General features: G+C 37.1%; 2 protein-coding genes and 1 long non-coding RNA gene across 4 annotated transcripts; 1 reads left to right on the top strand and 2 right to left on the bottom strand.

Moving 5' to 3' along the window:
- Positions 1 to 3,150: 3,150 nt before the first annotated feature.
- LOC122030917 lies at positions 3,151 to 4,892 on the bottom strand. The gene is made up of 3 exons (XR_006125659.1): positions 4,726 to 4,892; positions 4,384 to 4,486; positions 3,151 to 3,550 (listed from the first exon to the last, which is right to left on the bottom strand). It is a non-coding gene; the product is annotated as an uncharacterized LOC122030917 (long non-coding RNA).
- Positions 4,893 to 5,232: 340 nt separating this feature from the next.
- Positions 5,233 to 8,527, top strand: LOC122030907 (eukaryotic initiation factor 4A-15). Its single transcript, XM_042589954.1, has 5 exons — positions 5,233 to 5,373; positions 6,162 to 6,231; positions 6,410 to 6,516; positions 6,598 to 7,028; positions 7,646 to 8,527. Exons 2-5 carry the CDS (start codon positions 6,164 to 6,166, stop codon positions 8,279 to 8,281), a joined length of 1,242 nt encoding a protein of 413 aa, XP_042445888.1. The 5' UTR covers positions 5,233 to 5,373; positions 6,162 to 6,163; the 3' UTR covers positions 8,282 to 8,527.
- A 1,067-nt stretch (positions 8,528 to 9,594) lies between these two features.
- LOC122030890 lies at positions 9,595 to 16,977 on the bottom strand. Of its 2 annotated transcripts, XM_042589946.1 has the most exons (12): positions 16,766 to 16,977; positions 15,139 to 15,239; positions 14,983 to 15,055; positions 13,922 to 14,215; positions 13,740 to 13,833; positions 12,790 to 13,559; positions 12,601 to 12,706; positions 11,631 to 11,686; positions 10,737 to 10,843; positions 10,546 to 10,633; positions 10,032 to 10,122; positions 9,595 to 9,916 (listed from the first exon to the last, which is right to left on the bottom strand). In XM_042589946.1, exons 1-12 carry the CDS (start codon positions 16,973 to 16,975, stop codon positions 9,891 to 9,893), a joined length of 2,016 nt encoding a protein of 671 aa, XP_042445880.1. In that variant the 5' UTR covers positions 16,976 to 16,977; the 3' UTR covers positions 9,595 to 9,890. The 2 variants fall into 2 exon arrangements, with proteins under 2 accessions (XP_042445880.1, XP_042445873.1); XM_042589939.1 differs by having other exon boundaries at positions 9,595 to 10,122.
- Positions 16,978 to 17,196: the final 219 nt, after the last annotated feature.

The raw sequence follows: 17,196 nt of genomic DNA, 5'->3' as shown, positions 1-17,196 counted from the left end.
GGAGATTAATGTCATTGATAACAGAACATATTCAGCAAGCAAATCGTATTTTAGAAGCTTCCCGCCTATTACATCAGAGGTTTGCATGCTTGTTTAAGGAAAAATGTCAGAAACACTTTTTGACTTATCTTTTCTTAGGACGCTTTGAAAAACATGTGTATTCTTTGGGTTGTGTGCCCAAATACTATAGTGACACTATAAAAAGGGGTTCTCATCTACATATGGTGGTATGCGCAACTTTGTTATTCAACACACTCTTTGCTACAAGATTCTTACTATTCTCCACTATGCTGAAAATTAACTTGAACGTCGAACAACCAACGTTGGGAACCTCTTCCTGGCTTGGTACTAACACTTTTTGTGTTGCAGAATCGCACAAAATCACCACTTAGTCAATCCCAGAGCCACGTCCCCAGCTTGCTATCTTCTCAGCTTTCGAACATGATCACCTAAGAAAGGAAATAAGAAAGTTTATCATCTTATCATTATATGTTGATGATATGCTAATAGCTGGAAGTGACATAAAGTGTATGATAGAAGTCAAATTATAGCTTCCATCACAATTTGACATAATAGATATGGGAAAAGCTGAGTACATCTTAGAAGTGAAAATCATTAGAGATCGATTGAAAAGACTTTTGGATTTATCTCAAAAGTCTTATATCACTAAGATATTATAACACTTCAATATATCTGATTGCAACATTGAACAAACACCTGTAGCGAGAGGTACTATTTTGAGCAAAAATATGCATCTCAAGACTCTGAAGAAATAACCGAAATGAAGAAAAAAAATCATATGTCAGTATTATTAGTAGTTTAATATACACTATATTGTGTACCCGTACTGATATAAGCTATGTTATTGGTTTAGTTAGTCGTTTCTAGTCAAACCCAGGATCGAAACACTAGAAAGCAATGAAAAGAATATTTAAATATCTCAAAGGGACAGCAGATTATTGTCTCTGTTTCTAATGATTAGATATAAGCATGTGTGGCTACACAGATGCAGATAGGGCAGAGACCTTAATGACATAAAATTCATATATGGCTATACCTTCTTACTAAATGGTGACGTCATCTCACGGAATAGTAAGAAACAAGCTTGTGTAGCCCTGCCAACAATAAAAGCTGAGGAAGCTGAGTATGTGGCTTATGTAGCGATTGTGCAGAGGTTGTCTAGTTAAGAAAATTTATGAAACATCTAAATATTGTTGAGGATGGTGGAAGTCCTGTTACAGTGTACTGTGACAATCAAGCTGCTATAGTTTTTTTCAAAGATCTCAAATATCACAATAAAGGCAAACATATAAAAATTAAATATAATTTTATAAGGGATATTGTTGACAAGAAAAAGATAATTCTTAAGTACATCTCTACACGTAATATACTTATTGCTCTTTTTACTAAGTCATTGACTAAAAAGTCATTTCAAGGATATGTAAAATCTTTTAAACTTCAAAGAATAAAAAAAATGATAATCTCAATTAGCCTCATTGACTATCCCTGAAGTGATTGGCTCAGCCCTATGGAAGTTTTCCACCGACCACCGAGGTAAATCGAGATAAATGATAATCTCAATTAGCCTCATTGACTATCCCTGCAGGTAACCGGCCTGACCCCATAAAAATTTTCCACCGACTACCAGGGTAAATTAGGAAGCACATGCAGCAACCAGCCCAGAAGCCCAACATCCTTTGGTTGCACCTCCCATTTGGAGGAAAAATTTCTATAAATTCGCCATCGCTGAGGATCGAATCGCGAATGCTTGAGTGACAACCTAGATGTCCTCCCGCGGCACCACAACCCCGGGGATAAAAAAATATAACTTATTGTAAAGATATTTAAATAAATGAAAATGTCATAATCTATTCAGTGTATATATCTTTGTTATATTTGAAAAACAAAATCTCGATAAGCATGTTGACAGATTGAGATTAGTCCACTCACATGGACAATTATCTCTATTTGTTAAGTATAAATAAAGGTAAAATTGTTGCTTATGAGACAACTTACGTAGTTGTGAATAGAGACATACTCATAAATTAAGGTCGCCTTGATAATTGTGTTAAGATGAGATTATTTATGTAATTATTGAAGTAAATGGACCCACCATTTATTGAATCTGCATAGAATCATATTGGAATTCATATGTTGAATTCAGGTGGCAAAAGAAGACTATGCTCGCCCCTAGCGCCCCCGTCAATCCGTCCCAAGACCAACACGGAAGAGGTAAATCACGGGTGGCTACCAACCATTGGAATAGTGACTGCCACATGAGGGAGACATTTACCTCGGCTATGCCGAGATTCAAACCCTAAACCTCATAGTGACAGCATCTCATGCGCTAGACACTAGACTGTCCTGAGGGGACGAATTTAGGATTATACATTAAGTATATCTAGATCAAAATCTGTACAATATTAGATTTTTGTGAAAAACATGAGCTCTTTTTTAGTAAAGAGAATAATATCGTATCATATGTGTTATGGCAACAAGATGGATAGTAGGAGAATGTAACCCTGCTTATCTACTATGTGACCCTTGAAATTATAAATTAATCTCAATCTTACCCTAAGTAATTATTTAGTTGTCTACTTGAAGTTTTGATCAGTGTCTGCTACTTTAGCATGCTTCTTATTAGCTATAGGTGATTCGATTTATGGAACATAACTAGGAAAGTGGCTTATTAGAATGAATAGATTCTAATTAAAAAAGAAGATTAAGATTGATTTACATCTATGACATTTATTCACCAGTATCAATTATATTTTTGTTCAGTATATAAAATGTAATTATGGATAATTGTATTGATTGGAGATGCTAAACATGTTCGTAACATAATAGTCATTATGAGGAATTAAAGATATTTATATTGATGTAAATAATTTAATCTAGGGTAAAGACAAGTTATTGATGTCTCTGATTCATTCTATAAAGCAACTATGTAAGATGTAATAATTTTCTTAGCAATTATTGCTCATTGTATTTGTTGTCGCATGAACCATTTTCCCTAATGTATAGAATGAATGTTCTTATTTGATCTTTGTGACAAATTAATTTTTGCTCGGATCTTTGTGACATGATCATCTAGTAGTCTATGTGACTTATATGGCCTATGACCATATAACCTTTATAGATTGAATTGGATAAGTGGAAGATGTTAAACATTGCAAGCGTTTAGGAAGTGAAGGGGTGATCCGTTCACCTCCCTCCATTTAATCCCTCAACCTTTATTGCAATAAAGGTCATCAAAGCATTGGTTACAAACCGATGCTTTCTTCCTATATAACTATGCGTACAAGAGCAATTAGGAAGAGGATAAAATCGAAGGTGATCAAAGTACAGAGAACATCCAGTAGAAGGATTTGGTTTGTGACACTTGTGAGAAGGTTCCAGAGCAGTGATCTTCTCGACGATAGTAAGCTTCGCAGATCAGAGTCATCTCCAACAGATCAGAGTCGTCTCCAGCGTCTTCTCCAAGTTTTCTCCTCCGTAGCACTGTAAGTTCATTTCGTTTCGTACGAAGTAATGTATCACAAGCAACAATCTGCACAGTATACATGAACAATAGTTAGTTAGACTTAGCTTCCTCCATTCCATTGTCACTATAAAATTCAAGCAATCTAATTACTCTTTCCTCGTCGAATGCGTCGAGATATGTTTATTCTTTTATGGGTAACTTGGTGTGTGTGAGGAATGTTGAAATGCTCAGTGCATCTCGTTGTGTACTTGAATTGATCAGCAGCATAGCATGTCCCTGAGAATATTGTCGGGATTGGGAGAAGAGGTGGGGAGACAGTAACGATAAGTTGCAAGTTTCTTTTCATTTGTAGCAGAGACAAAGCTCCTCGTTGATGATCAATGAAGATAAGAGACAGATGCCCTAAACATCTTTTGAAGGATATGGAGCTAAATACCTTTGGAAAGATTTGGCGATTCCACAGGCTCAATAGATCATCCATCACTAAGAGGACCAAGTTGACATTGTCAGATGTTGATCACAACTCTTACTATAATCTCTTAAGTAGTGAAACTTGTCCACCCAATTCCATCCTCAATCAATTAAGTTGTGTGTGCAACAATATGCAATAGGTCAGTGGTTTCGCCATGATCTTCTCAGAGAGTGCCATTGGCACATACTCAAGCAAAGAAAAAGGAAATAATGGCTTTGCGTGTGGATTTCTTTTTGAATTGCACTTGCAAAAAAAGCATGTGATGAAATCATGAAATGCATGGACTTGATACATTTTTTGTGCACTTGCAAATGACTCAATACAAGTTTGGAGTTTGAAAAGGAATGTTCTTAGATAGTACATGTAAATAATTGGATAGTAACAATCAGACAATTGCTTGATCACATACCAAAAATAGTGAACTCACCTTCCAATTTCGAAGCTGCCTATGGGCAACTCAGTCGAAGAGTCATCCATCTCTACTTCCCCGAGTTCATGTGGCTAAGTGTACGAGGCTTGCTTCATCTTAGCTGCCATTGTATAGTCGGTTAAAACCAGGAAGATAATTGCCAGTAATGGAAGGTAAATGTTACCGATGGTACAACCTAGTAGTGAAATACGATTGCCTAGAGATAAGAAGGGATTAGCTTGAACAGGATCAAAATGAATGAATGCAGCTTGACGATCAAGACCCAAGGGTATTACTTGGAGTGAATAGAAACAGAACAAATGTAGATTAAAAAAAAAACGACAAGAACAAGGAAATTACCTTTCGGCGGAACCACCTAAACCGCTCTTGGATCAAGCATGGAGAAGGACGTACGCCGAGGACAGGCGTGAGATAGATCGCAAAAGGGAGATCGAGTCGTCGAAGGGGTTTAGGGTTTCTAATCTCCGTGGAGAGCAAGCGGAACCGAGGAAGAAGAGAAACAACCGGCGGCCGACGCGGTAGAGAAAACCAAAACAATATACGAAGTCAAGTGCAGGAATTTACTATACGTCACCTACAATCTCACCCAATAAAACACCTAAATTGTAGTCCATTAGATACTCAATGCATTGAACTGATCGCTTAGAGTATCGATGGTGGTACGATAAATTAGTACGAATGTATTTTTATATCAAATGAAAAATCTCAGGGAGTATGTTGATATTAATCAAACTTTATTAGGTTTTTTTAAAAATTTGCTAAAGAACGATCGATATCTTAAAGAACTTGGGCCGGATCAAATCTGACAGGGCTTGTGATCCGGCCCATTTATCGTAAGTAGGGATGGAACCCTAATAATAACATTATCTTCGCCACTCTGCTTTCCTCTCTCGAGATCTACCCGTCTTGGGAGTACCTGTTGCTCCCGCCCGATCTCGCGCTCATCAAGTCGATTTCTCCTCCCTGCTTCCTCGATCTAGCGATCAGGTAGGTTGGATTTCGCTTACGTCCTCTGTTTTCTTCGATTGTAATGTTTGATTTTGGATATGATGATATGCGCTTTAGAGAGGCTTTTATTGTTCTTTCAATTCTTAAACTCGGTGCTTGGTTAGGCTTTAGATCTAAGTTTATGGGTTGAGAAGGAATTAATAGAGAAAGCAAGTAGGTAAATGAGGAAGCAAATAGAGGGACTGCGTTAGCGGACGGTAGAGGAATTTTTATTTGAAGCTCAGACTTCCTTTCCTTCCGTTCCTGGTTTGGGTGAAACTACAAATAAAAAATGGATGAAATTAAGTTTTTTCCCTCACCTTTGCTCTTTAGAAATTGATATTATTATTTATTTACCGCCCCAGTAGAGGGTTTTCAAACCTTTTTCTTAACGTTTTAAAATTCACGATAGATCCTAGCTTATGCTCGGGACTGGCGTCAACTATGTTTCCCTCGTGCTTTGTTTTTTCATATCATTCGTTTTTGTGTATTCTTTCTGGAGTGTGCATCAAAATCATAACAAATCTCTGGTGCTCGTGATTGGTAAGGCTAAAATGTAGAACTTTCTCTTCGTTTTGGTAATTTTATGCATAGTTAAAATAATATCTCGATCGATTTAATCTGATATTCATTTTCCCTCTGTTTTCCAGAAGTCTGTCTCTTGCGTTTCTGTAGTTATTGCATCCTACGCTGCATCATCTGTCTCCATTTTTTTTTTTTTTTTGATAAGACCACAATTGAATGTTATTCATATTTGGTTCTTTTATGGTGTCACTTTTCCAATGCAGATATGGCTGGACAGGCACCAGAAGGATCACAGTTTGATGCTCGCCAATATGATACCAAAATGAATGAGCTGTAATGGCTCTTACTTTTAAATCACTACTATGATTACTTAAAAAACATTTTAGCTTCTTTTTTTTTTGCCTTTACAGGAAATGCCAGTTTGTTTGTTTGTTTTTTTTATGTTTGTCTACTTGCTGTTGGTGACTGATTTTTTTTTTTTTTTTTTGTTGCAATTTCCTTATTGATTCAGGCTAAATGCTGATGGGCAGGACTTTTTCACATCTTATGATGAAGTCTATGAAAGCTTTGATGATATGGGTCTTCAGGAGAATCTTCTTAGAGGCATTTATGCCTATGGTAATATGACAAGACGACAGTTTTCAGTTATTCATTTGTGTTACAAAAGAGGTTGGTCTTTTTTAACATTTTACTTTGTAGGTTTCGAGAAGCCCTCAGCAATTCAGCAAAGGGGAATTGTTCCCTTTTGCAAGGGACTAGATGTTATTCAGCAAGCACAATCAGGGACCGGGAAAACTGCCACCTTTTGTTCTGGTATTCTGCAGCAACTTGATTATGGTCTGGTTCAATGCCAAGCCTTGGTTCTTGCTCCAACTAGAGAATTAGCCCAGCAAATTGAAAAGGTCATGCGAGCACTTGGTGACTACCTTGGTGTAAAAGTTCATGCTTGTGTCGGAGGAACAAGTGTTCGTGAGGACCAGCGTATTCTTTCAAGCGGGGTTCATGTTGTGGTGGGCACTCCTGGTCGTGTTTTTGACATGTTGAGGAGGCAGTCTCTTCGCCCTGATTATATTAAAATGTTTGTCTTGGATGAGGCTGATGAAATGCTTTCACGTGGCTTCAAGGATCAGGTCTCCTCCTTGTCTTTTATTCTGTCTTAATTTTTCTATTTTGCTTCATATGGAGCAGTCCTGATCATATATAAATTATTTCTTTCTTTTGTGATGCTTTTCGATTAAATTATTGTGATAATATCATATACTCTTGAATCCCTGATGCGCACACATGATACACCTCGTTTATCCAGTGATAACAATATGGAGCACTTAGTTAAGTTGCGATTTGAAATGTTTGAACCAGTTCCTTGTTTTTTTTACTTGGGGTTTTTTGGTTCCTTAAATCTTCCTATGAATTTTTCTATAGCAGAATCTTTGGTTAAATGCTTCTCACATATAGTTAACTATGTTGCGGCATTTTACAATTGGCAGATGGGGGCACCTTGTACTTAGATTATTGCTATTATCCTTTCGCCGCATAAACTCTTTCTTGTTGTTGGCTTAACTTGTATTTACCTCTTGAATGACATAGCAAACAATTTAGTTATTTTAAATTTTCTTGTGTTTCCTGTGTCTGCTTAGTTTTTTAAAAACATTTCTTTCGAGTTTTAGTAGTGTGATAAGACTTCATTCCTACAAAATATACTTCTTTTTTGTGCTTAAATATGGACAATATGCATCTTTTCTATCAGATCTACGACATCTTCCAGCTACTTCCTTCAAAGATTCAGGTTGGAGTCTTTTCTGCCACAATGCCACCTGAAGCCCTGGAGATCACACGGAAGTTCATGAACAAACCTGTTAGGATTCTTGTGAAGCGTGATGAACTCACCCTCGAGGGTATTAAGCAGTTCTATGTGAACATTGAGCAGGAAGATTGGAAACTAGATACCCTCTGTGACCTCTACGAGACACTGGCCATCACTCAAAGTGTCATCTTCGTCAACACCCGCCGCAAGGTCGACTGGCTCACTGACAAAATGAGGAGCAGAGATCACACCGTCTCAGCCACTCACGGCGACATGGACCAGAACACCAGGGACATCATCATGCGTGAATTCCGCTCAGGCTCCTCTAGAGTCCTCATCACAACTGACCTGCTTGCCCGTGGTATCGACGTCCAGCAAGTCTCACTCGTCATAAACTACGATCTACCAACGCAGCCAGAGAACTACCTCCACAGGATCGGACGAAGTGGACGGTTCGGGAGAAAGGGTGTGGCGATAAACTTTGTTGTCCGTGATGATGAGAGGATGCTGTATGACATCCAAAAGTTTTACAACGTTGTGATAGAGGAGCTGCCTTCCAATGTCGCTGATCTCATCTGAGCCTAGAACTGCTGAAGCGATAGCTGGGGTTATTTATGCACTGGTAGGCCTCCATCAGAAGGCAGGCCTGTTTTGTTTTGTTTTTTAATTAAGCTCTATCTATTTTCAGTGGTAAGAATTGCGCTTTTTGTTTTTTGTTTTCTTTAACAGTAATTTGAAACAAGTATGAAACTTTTAGCTTGTCTTGTGAGAGCTGTTGAGGACTCTTGTGAGAGGCAAGTTTAATGAATATTTTTGTTCACTGCATTTGACAACGTTTGATATACGATTTTGAGAATAATATATACATAGATAGATTTGATATGCCGCGGTTCAGATGTCTCATGGCATCGTCTGCAGTTGAGGGGACGCCCCCATGTGTGCATGGGTCCATCGTCCTCAGTCACGGACCGAGCTGTGCGGCATCTGTCGCGCACCACATTTCCAAACCCGTTAGATATGTGTTTTTTTTTTCAATGTTCCTTTACATATTGTTGGATATATTCTTTTGATAGGATGACAGCCATTTGCACGAATAGTGACTATCCTATTAGTTTCTTGCTCTTTCATATTAGTGAGCTTGAGGGAATGATATAACAAAATAATGTTATAGTTTCGAGTGCTCCTCGTTTGCTACCGTAGATAAGCAAATAGTGAAGGCAGATTTAGATTTTGTAGGCCTTCTGTTGTAGATTGCTATGGGAGCTAAATTTCAGCTTTTAATTTTGGATTTAGGAGAATTTAGTTTGAGCCGGTTGGCTTAAGATTGGATGGGCCAACTATATGCTCTTTCCACAATTTCAACATAATGACCAAATTGTCAGGGGCGAGTTAACAAGTTGCACATTTCATGAACGAGGACACTAGTATTTGCTAATTATTTGTTTGACTTTATCATTTATACTTGTTCCTTCCGTTCTGTGTCGTTAAACTAATCGAGTCGTATTGTGAATGCAGGACAGGAGATTAGCAGCCCTTCGTATTGTCGTTCATGCTGATTGATGTCGTTTAGTTCGACTATGGCTTTTGATGTTTACTTCTCCCAAATATTTTTACCGGAATGTTTTTTTGTCGTTCTTAGTAACCGACAGTAAATGTTAATTTACTGAATTGTTTTATTGTGGTTGGGTGGTGATACCTTAATCAAATTTTGGAATTTGGATCTTTTTGGATTGGTTTCTTTTGTTTATAGATGCTCAACCATTATATTATGTCCAACCGTTCATCCATATTTCTAATGGGCAACCACATAAACAGTAAAAATTGAAGGATTAAAATTGTCAGTCTGCATTTAGGTTGTTGAATTACCGCACCGATATGCATAGTTCAATTCATGGAAAGAACACATTTTTCGTATCTTAAATTGCAAGAATGATGCAAAACACTACGACGACAGCCTACAAAATGTATCAACTGCATTGTGGTTTCAGCCAAGTCAAATGTGCAAAGTAGCTTACTTCACGTGCACAACCACATGAGCAGCTAGTCAAAGCCCATAAGATGTTTGTTTCTGGGAACTAGACAGTTCACTAGAATGGTTTATGGATAAGCATAATGGTGCTGATACAACACATTTCATAAATATGCCTCAACTGGGTTCTTAGTTACCCTCGCTGCCTTCTCCTTCACCCTAGATTCGCTGCTCCATCTCGGAGCCTGAATACATCGTCTAGGATCAGATGAATTTGCCATACATTCACCAAAAACTGAAGACTTGCTCACTCCCGTTTCCACTGGAAGTGAGTATATGCATAATGTGCTTGGAACGCACCCTTCTGAGACGGAGGATAGCATGACTGTTGAACCTTTGCAGCAAGCTGAGTTAATGCTGATCCTGAGGCCATTTCTGATTTCCGTGTTACCTGATTAGGGCACATGGAATACCATTAACAAAGAATTCAACAGCCATGCTCTTGATAAGTAGCCGTTGTTATATGAGATTTGATTCAATGGAATTGCCCAATCCGCTACTTAAAAATATTGAACGAAAATAATATATATTACTTTTTCAGTGTATTAGATACGTAATCTTTGCCTAAAATGATTGTGATATTGTTTGTGATTGCTTCTTAGAATTTATCTGGTAGAGGGAATGAAATGGGGTGGATTGGAAATGAAAATGGGAATGGAATCTAATGAAATAATAGCATAGTTGAAGGTTTAGTGCATGGCCATTAGGGTTTTCATTTGCCCACAAGAGTCACAAAATTCAATAGCAGTACTCTTAGTTGTAGGGTAAGCAATAATGTTATTTATGCAATGGTGCAAATCGAGTTTCAACATACCACTAGTATCCGAGAAAAGAATGAGGTTCCACTCAATAATATTGCTTTGTCAACGGACTCTTTGTTGGCAAAGATAATATCTGCTTCGCTGGATTAAAAGATAACTGCTTAGTTTCATTCATATCAGCACATTCATGTTGATTGACAGTAGAATGATATATCTAGAAGGAATGAAAGCTGCAAAGTTTTACCCTTTTGGGTGGCCAGTTAGCACGTCAGTTAGCAAGGTAACTTTAACAATAGGGCCACACTTTGTAAAATGAGAAAACAATGCTTCTCTTGTAGCTGCAAAATGTACCTGCATCAAAAGTATCAGATGCCCAATGACATGTACTGTTTCCATATGAATCTTATGTTCTAATTCAATTACTTACTAGCAACATACAAATTGCAAAACAGCCTTTTCATCTTCATAACCGTGGTTACGAACAATATGGCTTAACAAAAAGCTAAATGATAAATTTAAAAACAACTACAATTTACAAGCATTAAAAAATAAAATGAGAAAAATTATCATCATGTTGACCTCAGGCTAATGTATTTCAAATTTCAATCAGATTAAGTAATGGTTATTGAATTTGTAGAGAGGAAAGGAAGACACAAAAAAATGTTTCACATACTTATATAAAACTAATTTAAACTGACAGATAATCCAAAATAGTTTGGAATTTGGGATACACAGCTTTTTGTTGTCGTAGTATTGAGCTCAATGGCGAATAAAGATTAATTATTTTGGATACACTAATTGTACTTGTTTTTATTGTTGCCTGATCATCTTCATGGTCAAATTATGTTATTTCAAAGACAATGGGCTTGGAATGTGATTACCCCATGGAATTTTACAAACAGATTTACCATCCTCAAAACCATCAAGTTGTTTTATTAACAACATAAAGCAAGCATGATTAATAAATTGAGGCAGTATAATCCTCTACATGCATCAAATTTGGAATGCAGACATGCTGAAGAATCCAATGTGATTGTATAACAAATTTCATGTGAATGTCAGAATATTTGCCAAACAAATGAAAATAAGCAATTATAGAAGAAATAAGTATAAAAAACCAATTGTTTTGCTGATTTACATTAGTGACAAAGACAGTTCTTGACTCAAAATCCTCCTTTGAGTTGTTGTGCAGACCTGCAAAACAAGGAACTCAGCCTCAGTGACTACTTCTGCAAGTGACAGATGCCAAGAGCTCAATACACATCATATTAGGCAAACATTCTTTTTGCTAACTAGTTCAAAGATGATGGTTATTAAAGAGAATAGCGAGACTTGGTACCCTACTAAGGTATTTTGAGCAAAATCAATCCACTAAACCAATCATGTATAAAATATAAAACATTAGTTCAACATGGAAAAAGAAAGAGCATCGAGCAAGAGGAAATATGGTTACCGCCATAAATGAGAATTATAAAAAAATCTCCACCAATATTGCAAAATAGATGTTGTCCATAACATAATGGAAGTTCACATTAAGAGTGAGATATTAAATATGGAAAAGAAAAACAGATTGCAAGCAACAAGTCAATAACATTGTGGTATGCCTCTTTGCATAACAACATTAAAAGTACAACTCCAACCAAGAAAATGATTCTTTTTGTCATCTATCACAGAACAGGAAAGTTACTAAGTATTAAAAATAAGAATTATTATAATATTAATAAATATCGGACTATGCTTCTGAGTTTTGACACAGATCTATCATGGATTCATATTGATGCTAAAACTTAAACAAATCAGTATTGATTCTTCTGAGTTTTAGCATCAATAGTTCAATACCTAAACAAATCACTATTGATGCTAAAACTTATTACTGACGAACATCAAAGCTTGCTAGTAAATCTAGACATACCATAGAGAGACATTAGTGAGAATAATGCCTAACCTACTGTGAGATGTATTGAATCCAGTAACTGCAACTGTACACATGAATTCTAAATATTGTAAACTGAAAATCACAAGTGCCTACAACTTATAGAATCAAGAAAATAAACAATACACGTTGTTTCAAGGTCTGACTGAAAGACATTCCATAGCGCATAAATGACCTGATAGCAACTTGGATTTTGAGTCAATCAAAGCTGCCTGCTTTGAGCGGAGCTTTTGCATATCTTTTTCCACTTTTTGCAGCTTTAATTTTACATCAGTTATTTCCTGCATTAGGAAATCAAAGAAACATAATAGAATAGTAGTTTTAATTTTTTTTTAAGTTTCACATGGCAAGGTTTATTGCTCACAGTTCGGATGGGCTTGGGTTCACTGTTTCCATTTGCAAACTGCAAGGATTCAATCTTATCTGATGTTAGACTATACGGAACTGAATTCTGTATCATAGTTGTTTCTGAGGTATTCTTCTTTTGTACAGATTGAACTACTTTATCAGATTGTTTCTTCTGCTCACATAGAGATGATGCTGAAGTACATGTTGGCTTCAGAAGCTTTACAGTATTATTTTTCACTCTTGCTGACTCATTACAAATAGACAAATATTGGCACTTATTGGGCACAGAGCCACTTGCCTTTTGTAATGCCTCTTTAGTTTGCAGATGGTTTTCCTGCCTGCCTGAAAAAGAGGCAGACATATTGCCAGAAGCAATATCACCATGTCTTGTCTTTTGCAATTTATCTACTTCTTCAAATGAGTGCTGCTTATTGAGCTCCAGTAAATCATGTCTTTGAGAACTGTTGGTGACAAGTCTCCTTTTATGACCTTTATCAAATGCAGTACTCCTTTCAGTGTTATTGCCACTAAAAGTTGCATATGGCTCAATTAATGCGTGCTTCAAGTCTTGAATCTCTTCAGTTTGAGGTTTTAGTTTTTCTGTTCTAGTGAGACAGTGTCTTAAACCTCTTAATAAGGACTCATTTTCTTTGCATGGCTTCCCGAGCCTATCCCAAACATTACCACGAGGCTCTGTAATCTGTGCCTCTACGGCATCTGCATCATTTCCAGATGGTCCACTTGGAATAGCACTTCTATTGCAAAGAGACTCACGGTTAGTATCTTCTGTATGAAAAAAAGGTAGAACACTGTATCAGATATATATGCAAGGGCAAAAAAATTTGCAGACGTGTTTATCTTTATTCAAAATTGACTATCAAAGCAGAGAGTGAAAATTGTTTTACTAGGGGAAAAAAGAGGAAAATGATTCTTTTTAAAAAAAAAAAGAAAAGAAAAAGGACTTGCCTCTACCAATTGCTTGTGAATTCCTCATGACTGTTTCTGACTTTGGCACATGCGAAGGTTGACGAGGCAATGCACTTGAGCTATTTTTGGCTATCTGCTCCATATGAATGATGAAGTTAGATAGTGGGGAGCCTTTCTAGAAACTAATGTGAGAACTAAGACAAATGGCTTAGCCAATCAACCTTCCAATGCTGATTTTGTCTTTCTAGGCATTGCTCACCACCAGAAAAAAATTTAGCAGAGGATATCAAACTAGTATCCGCAAACATTGTGAATCCATTTTGAGTCTGATTAATGTTGTTTGTTTGAACCACACTATTGATTGCATGTGTTCGTTGCTGTGGCCTATCAGCAAGCACTTTGATGGAAGCAATTTCACTAGGACGCCAACCTTTATGGCCCTCTAAATCATCAATGTTGTTTGCATGGCTCAAATTGTCTTCATTATTTGATAGATCAGAAAAATCGCCTTTGGACTGAAATATAGAATACAAAGAATACATGAATAATTATCATGAAGATGCAAGATGAATTAAGTTTTTACAAATCCTGAAAAAGGGAAACAATAGGCCAACAGTCCAGGCAGTGCCATCATGGACCTATCACCAAACTAGCACCAGATAGAGGACTAGGCACTTAGACACTAGCCCATGAAAACAACCTTATACCAAGTTGTTCCATTATTCATTGCTTTAGAAATTCACTAGAAGCTTTACATGAACTAAAATGTCAGTACTAGTAAAGATTGCCATCACCAACCATTGTAATCTTTAGCTTTCTATATTTTCATCTTAGGACTCTCTAACATGCTACTAGAGTTTTCTTTAAATAAGCAACTAAAGTTTCTTCACTTGAACTATTGCTATAACGACCCATGGGATTCCTTGGCACTGACAAGCAAGAGCTACTGTGAGTCGTCTTCCACCCATAGTAATCTAGACATTTGTAATATGCCTGTGCTGCTATTTTTTCCATTTCAATTAATTAGTAATTCTTCTCCTTAATCATAACAAAAGAAAGCAATTAGATTTGCTCAAAACAAGTTTACTTTACATGGTATAATGAACCATAAATGCCAAGTCTCATTAACTATCCACGTATGATACACCCCAGTTAAGCATAGATTGTCCCATATGCTCACCACCTATGCAAGTAACCCAAGAGCCAATGAGGCTTCACCAGTAGCAATTACTCAAATTTAATGCCAATAACTTCCTATTCCTTGACAAAGTATGGAGATTACCTTAGTTGTTTCATCTAAACAGTGAATAGGAGTATTTGAAGCAATGGTTTGAAGTGATAGATAATTCCAGAGCCTGCACGATATAATAGTTAGCATAGATAAGCAATACTAACCACATAAAACACCAACATATTTGTTTATTAAAAAAGCAAATACCATGCTACAAAGTTTTCACTTTCATTGCCAAGAAATGCCTCCAGTTCATCTCGGGCTTGATTTTGATGTTTCCCATTGCAAACAAGAATAATGATGTACTCCTGGATATGCAAATAACAACTTATTCCATCCCACCATACTAAAACACTTAGGAAATTATTTAACAATAACTTCTTAAATAAAAAAAATTCGATATAGTTAACCCCACCTAGTGGGATAAGACTTGGTTGTTGTTGTTGTTGTTGTTGTTGTTGTTCTTTAATAAAAAAATTCGGATGGTGCTCAAACATGATCCAAGAGATCTAACAATCTGGATATTATTAACGATAAAACCTTGGAGTGATTAAATCCTGATATTCATGTAGCCAGTATAGCCAACACTAAATAGTTAAAACTAACATGGCTTGATAATGATGAATCAGAAGATCGTCATTATTTCACTTAATTGACGAATAAATATTATTTTAAAATATATAAAGACTAAATCATGTTTTATTGATATCATGCAATTACTATTATTAGCATTGCCAATTGATTTAAAGCCTCATCCTAAGCCATTTACACAGCCACATAAGCTTTATACAGAAAGGACAACATGAGATCTACAGTCTACTAATGGCCTCATATAGATCAAGCACGCTAAATAGATCACTAGCTTGTTAAAATTCAAGATATCAAGTTAGTATTGATTATATTAAGCTAGTTTTACCAAATAGATAAACAAAAACCAAGAATATTTACCACCAACAACCCCTCCTCCCCCTCCCACAGCCGTGTACACACACACACACAATTTTTTTTTTTTTTTGTGGCATCTGTCGCTATTTTTTATTTTATTTGTTGTTCTACTATTATCAACATTTAAATAGCATCTCCATTACTCCATGCACAACAATGAACTATAAGAAAAGTTCTGTCTGTAATCCACATTTTATCATCCTAACCAAAAATTCTGATCAATTAAGAAGAAACTCCATGATGCAATTTTAATAATGAGGGACAATAGTATTTATGCAGCACGAGTGTTCTATGACTATTTGGTCTTCAAAGAAGCAAGGAGTTCCATATTATAGGTGGAAGAATATCCCAGAGCAAACCCTACAGCAACCAGCCATGATATCTTCTGCTGCTTGCTTGTCAATCAGGATGTAAATACCAGCTAATGTGAGAGATATCCTCAAAATAAATACAGGCATTCTTCCAGTTTGATTGAGCATTTCCCAATCGCTCACCATTGATGTATTTGTTGTTCCAGCATCATGAAATGGGCAAAAAAAAAAGTTCGGGTTTCCACCGTTCAGCCATTAGGATGATTCTTGACCTCTCCTCGCGCTTACCCACTTTTAGCGTGGTATTGGGCGGAACAGGTCTATCCCGGTATCCGAACTATATCTAGTCATCAATACAGCAAAAATCTCCGTTCTAAACTAGCGAGCATAATTCAGAGTAAATTTTCCAAGATCCCAATCCCGGTCTCTCCCACCAAATCCAAGGGGGAAAAAACCCAATTCAAAACAATACCCTATCCGAAAAATCTCCATAGTGAAGCAAGATCATTGCCAGATGCATAATATATACAAAAGCTAATTTAACAGGAAATCGTATGCCAGGTGGTGAGATCTTGTACCGTGAGGACGTCGTCGGAGTAAGCCCCGAGGAAGTCAAGGAGCTTGCGGGACACAGCGTCTCTAAGCGCAGTCGCCTCCAGCGACCTCCGATCCATCTTGAACGACCTCGGCTCCGACGAGAACACATCAACACCGGCCACCTTGCCCTCCGGCGACGGTTGATCGGGGAGGCCTCGCTCCGCCATTTCCCTCTCTACTCCAGTATCCATAGCCTATTATCACACTAATCGTGGTTAAAACAAGTCAGGAACGCGGATGCCTTTGATGCTCGTGCTTACTCTAAACAACACCCGCTTTATGATTCGTCCGTATGCGGACCCATCTGAGATCCGATCCGTTGACCAACGTGGGTTCGAATTGCTGGGAGAAGCGTTTTGCACAAGGAAGCATGTTCACTTTAGCTCCTCGTTTGTTAATAATAACAATTTAA

The sequence above is a fragment of the Zingiber officinale genome, chromosome 1A (genome assembly GCF_018446385.1).
Source record: "Zingiber officinale cultivar Zhangliang chromosome 1A, Zo_v1.1, whole genome shotgun sequence".
NCBI classification, from domain to species: Eukaryota; Viridiplantae; Streptophyta; class Magnoliopsida; order Zingiberales; family Zingiberaceae; genus Zingiber; species Zingiber officinale.
The sequence above is the reverse complement of the archived record's forward strand: the minus strand, read 5'-3'. Positions and strand labels throughout refer to the sequence as shown.

What these genes read in the sequence shown, in the direction of transcription:
- LOC122030890 (XM_042589939.1), bottom strand. Translation starts at nt 16,975, where the DNA reads ATGGATACTGGAGTAGAGAGGGAAATGGCGGAGCGAGGCCTCCCCGAT. An exon ending in ACTCCGACGACGTCCTCACG is followed by an intron (nt 15,240 to 16,765) that starts GTACAAGATCTC and finishes TTGCATATCCAG; the next exon opens with GAGTACATCATTATTCTTGT. An exon ending in AAAATCCAAGTTGCTATCAG is followed by an intron (nt 11,687 to 12,600) that starts GTCATTTATGCG and finishes CTTGTTTTGCAG; the next exon opens with GTCTGCACAACAACTCAAAG.
- LOC122030907 (XM_042589954.1), top strand. Translation starts at nt 6,164, where the DNA reads ATGGCTGGACAGGCACCAGAAGGATCACAGTTTGATGCTCGCCAATAT. An exon ending in TAGAGGCATTTATGCCTATG is followed by an intron (nt 6,517 to 6,597) that starts GTAATATGACAA and finishes TTTACTTTGTAG; the next exon opens with GTTTCGAGAAGCCCTCAGCA. An exon ending in CACGTGGCTTCAAGGATCAG is followed by an intron (nt 7,029 to 7,645) that starts GTCTCCTCCTTG and finishes CTTTTCTATCAG; the next exon opens with ATCTACGACATCTTCCAGCT.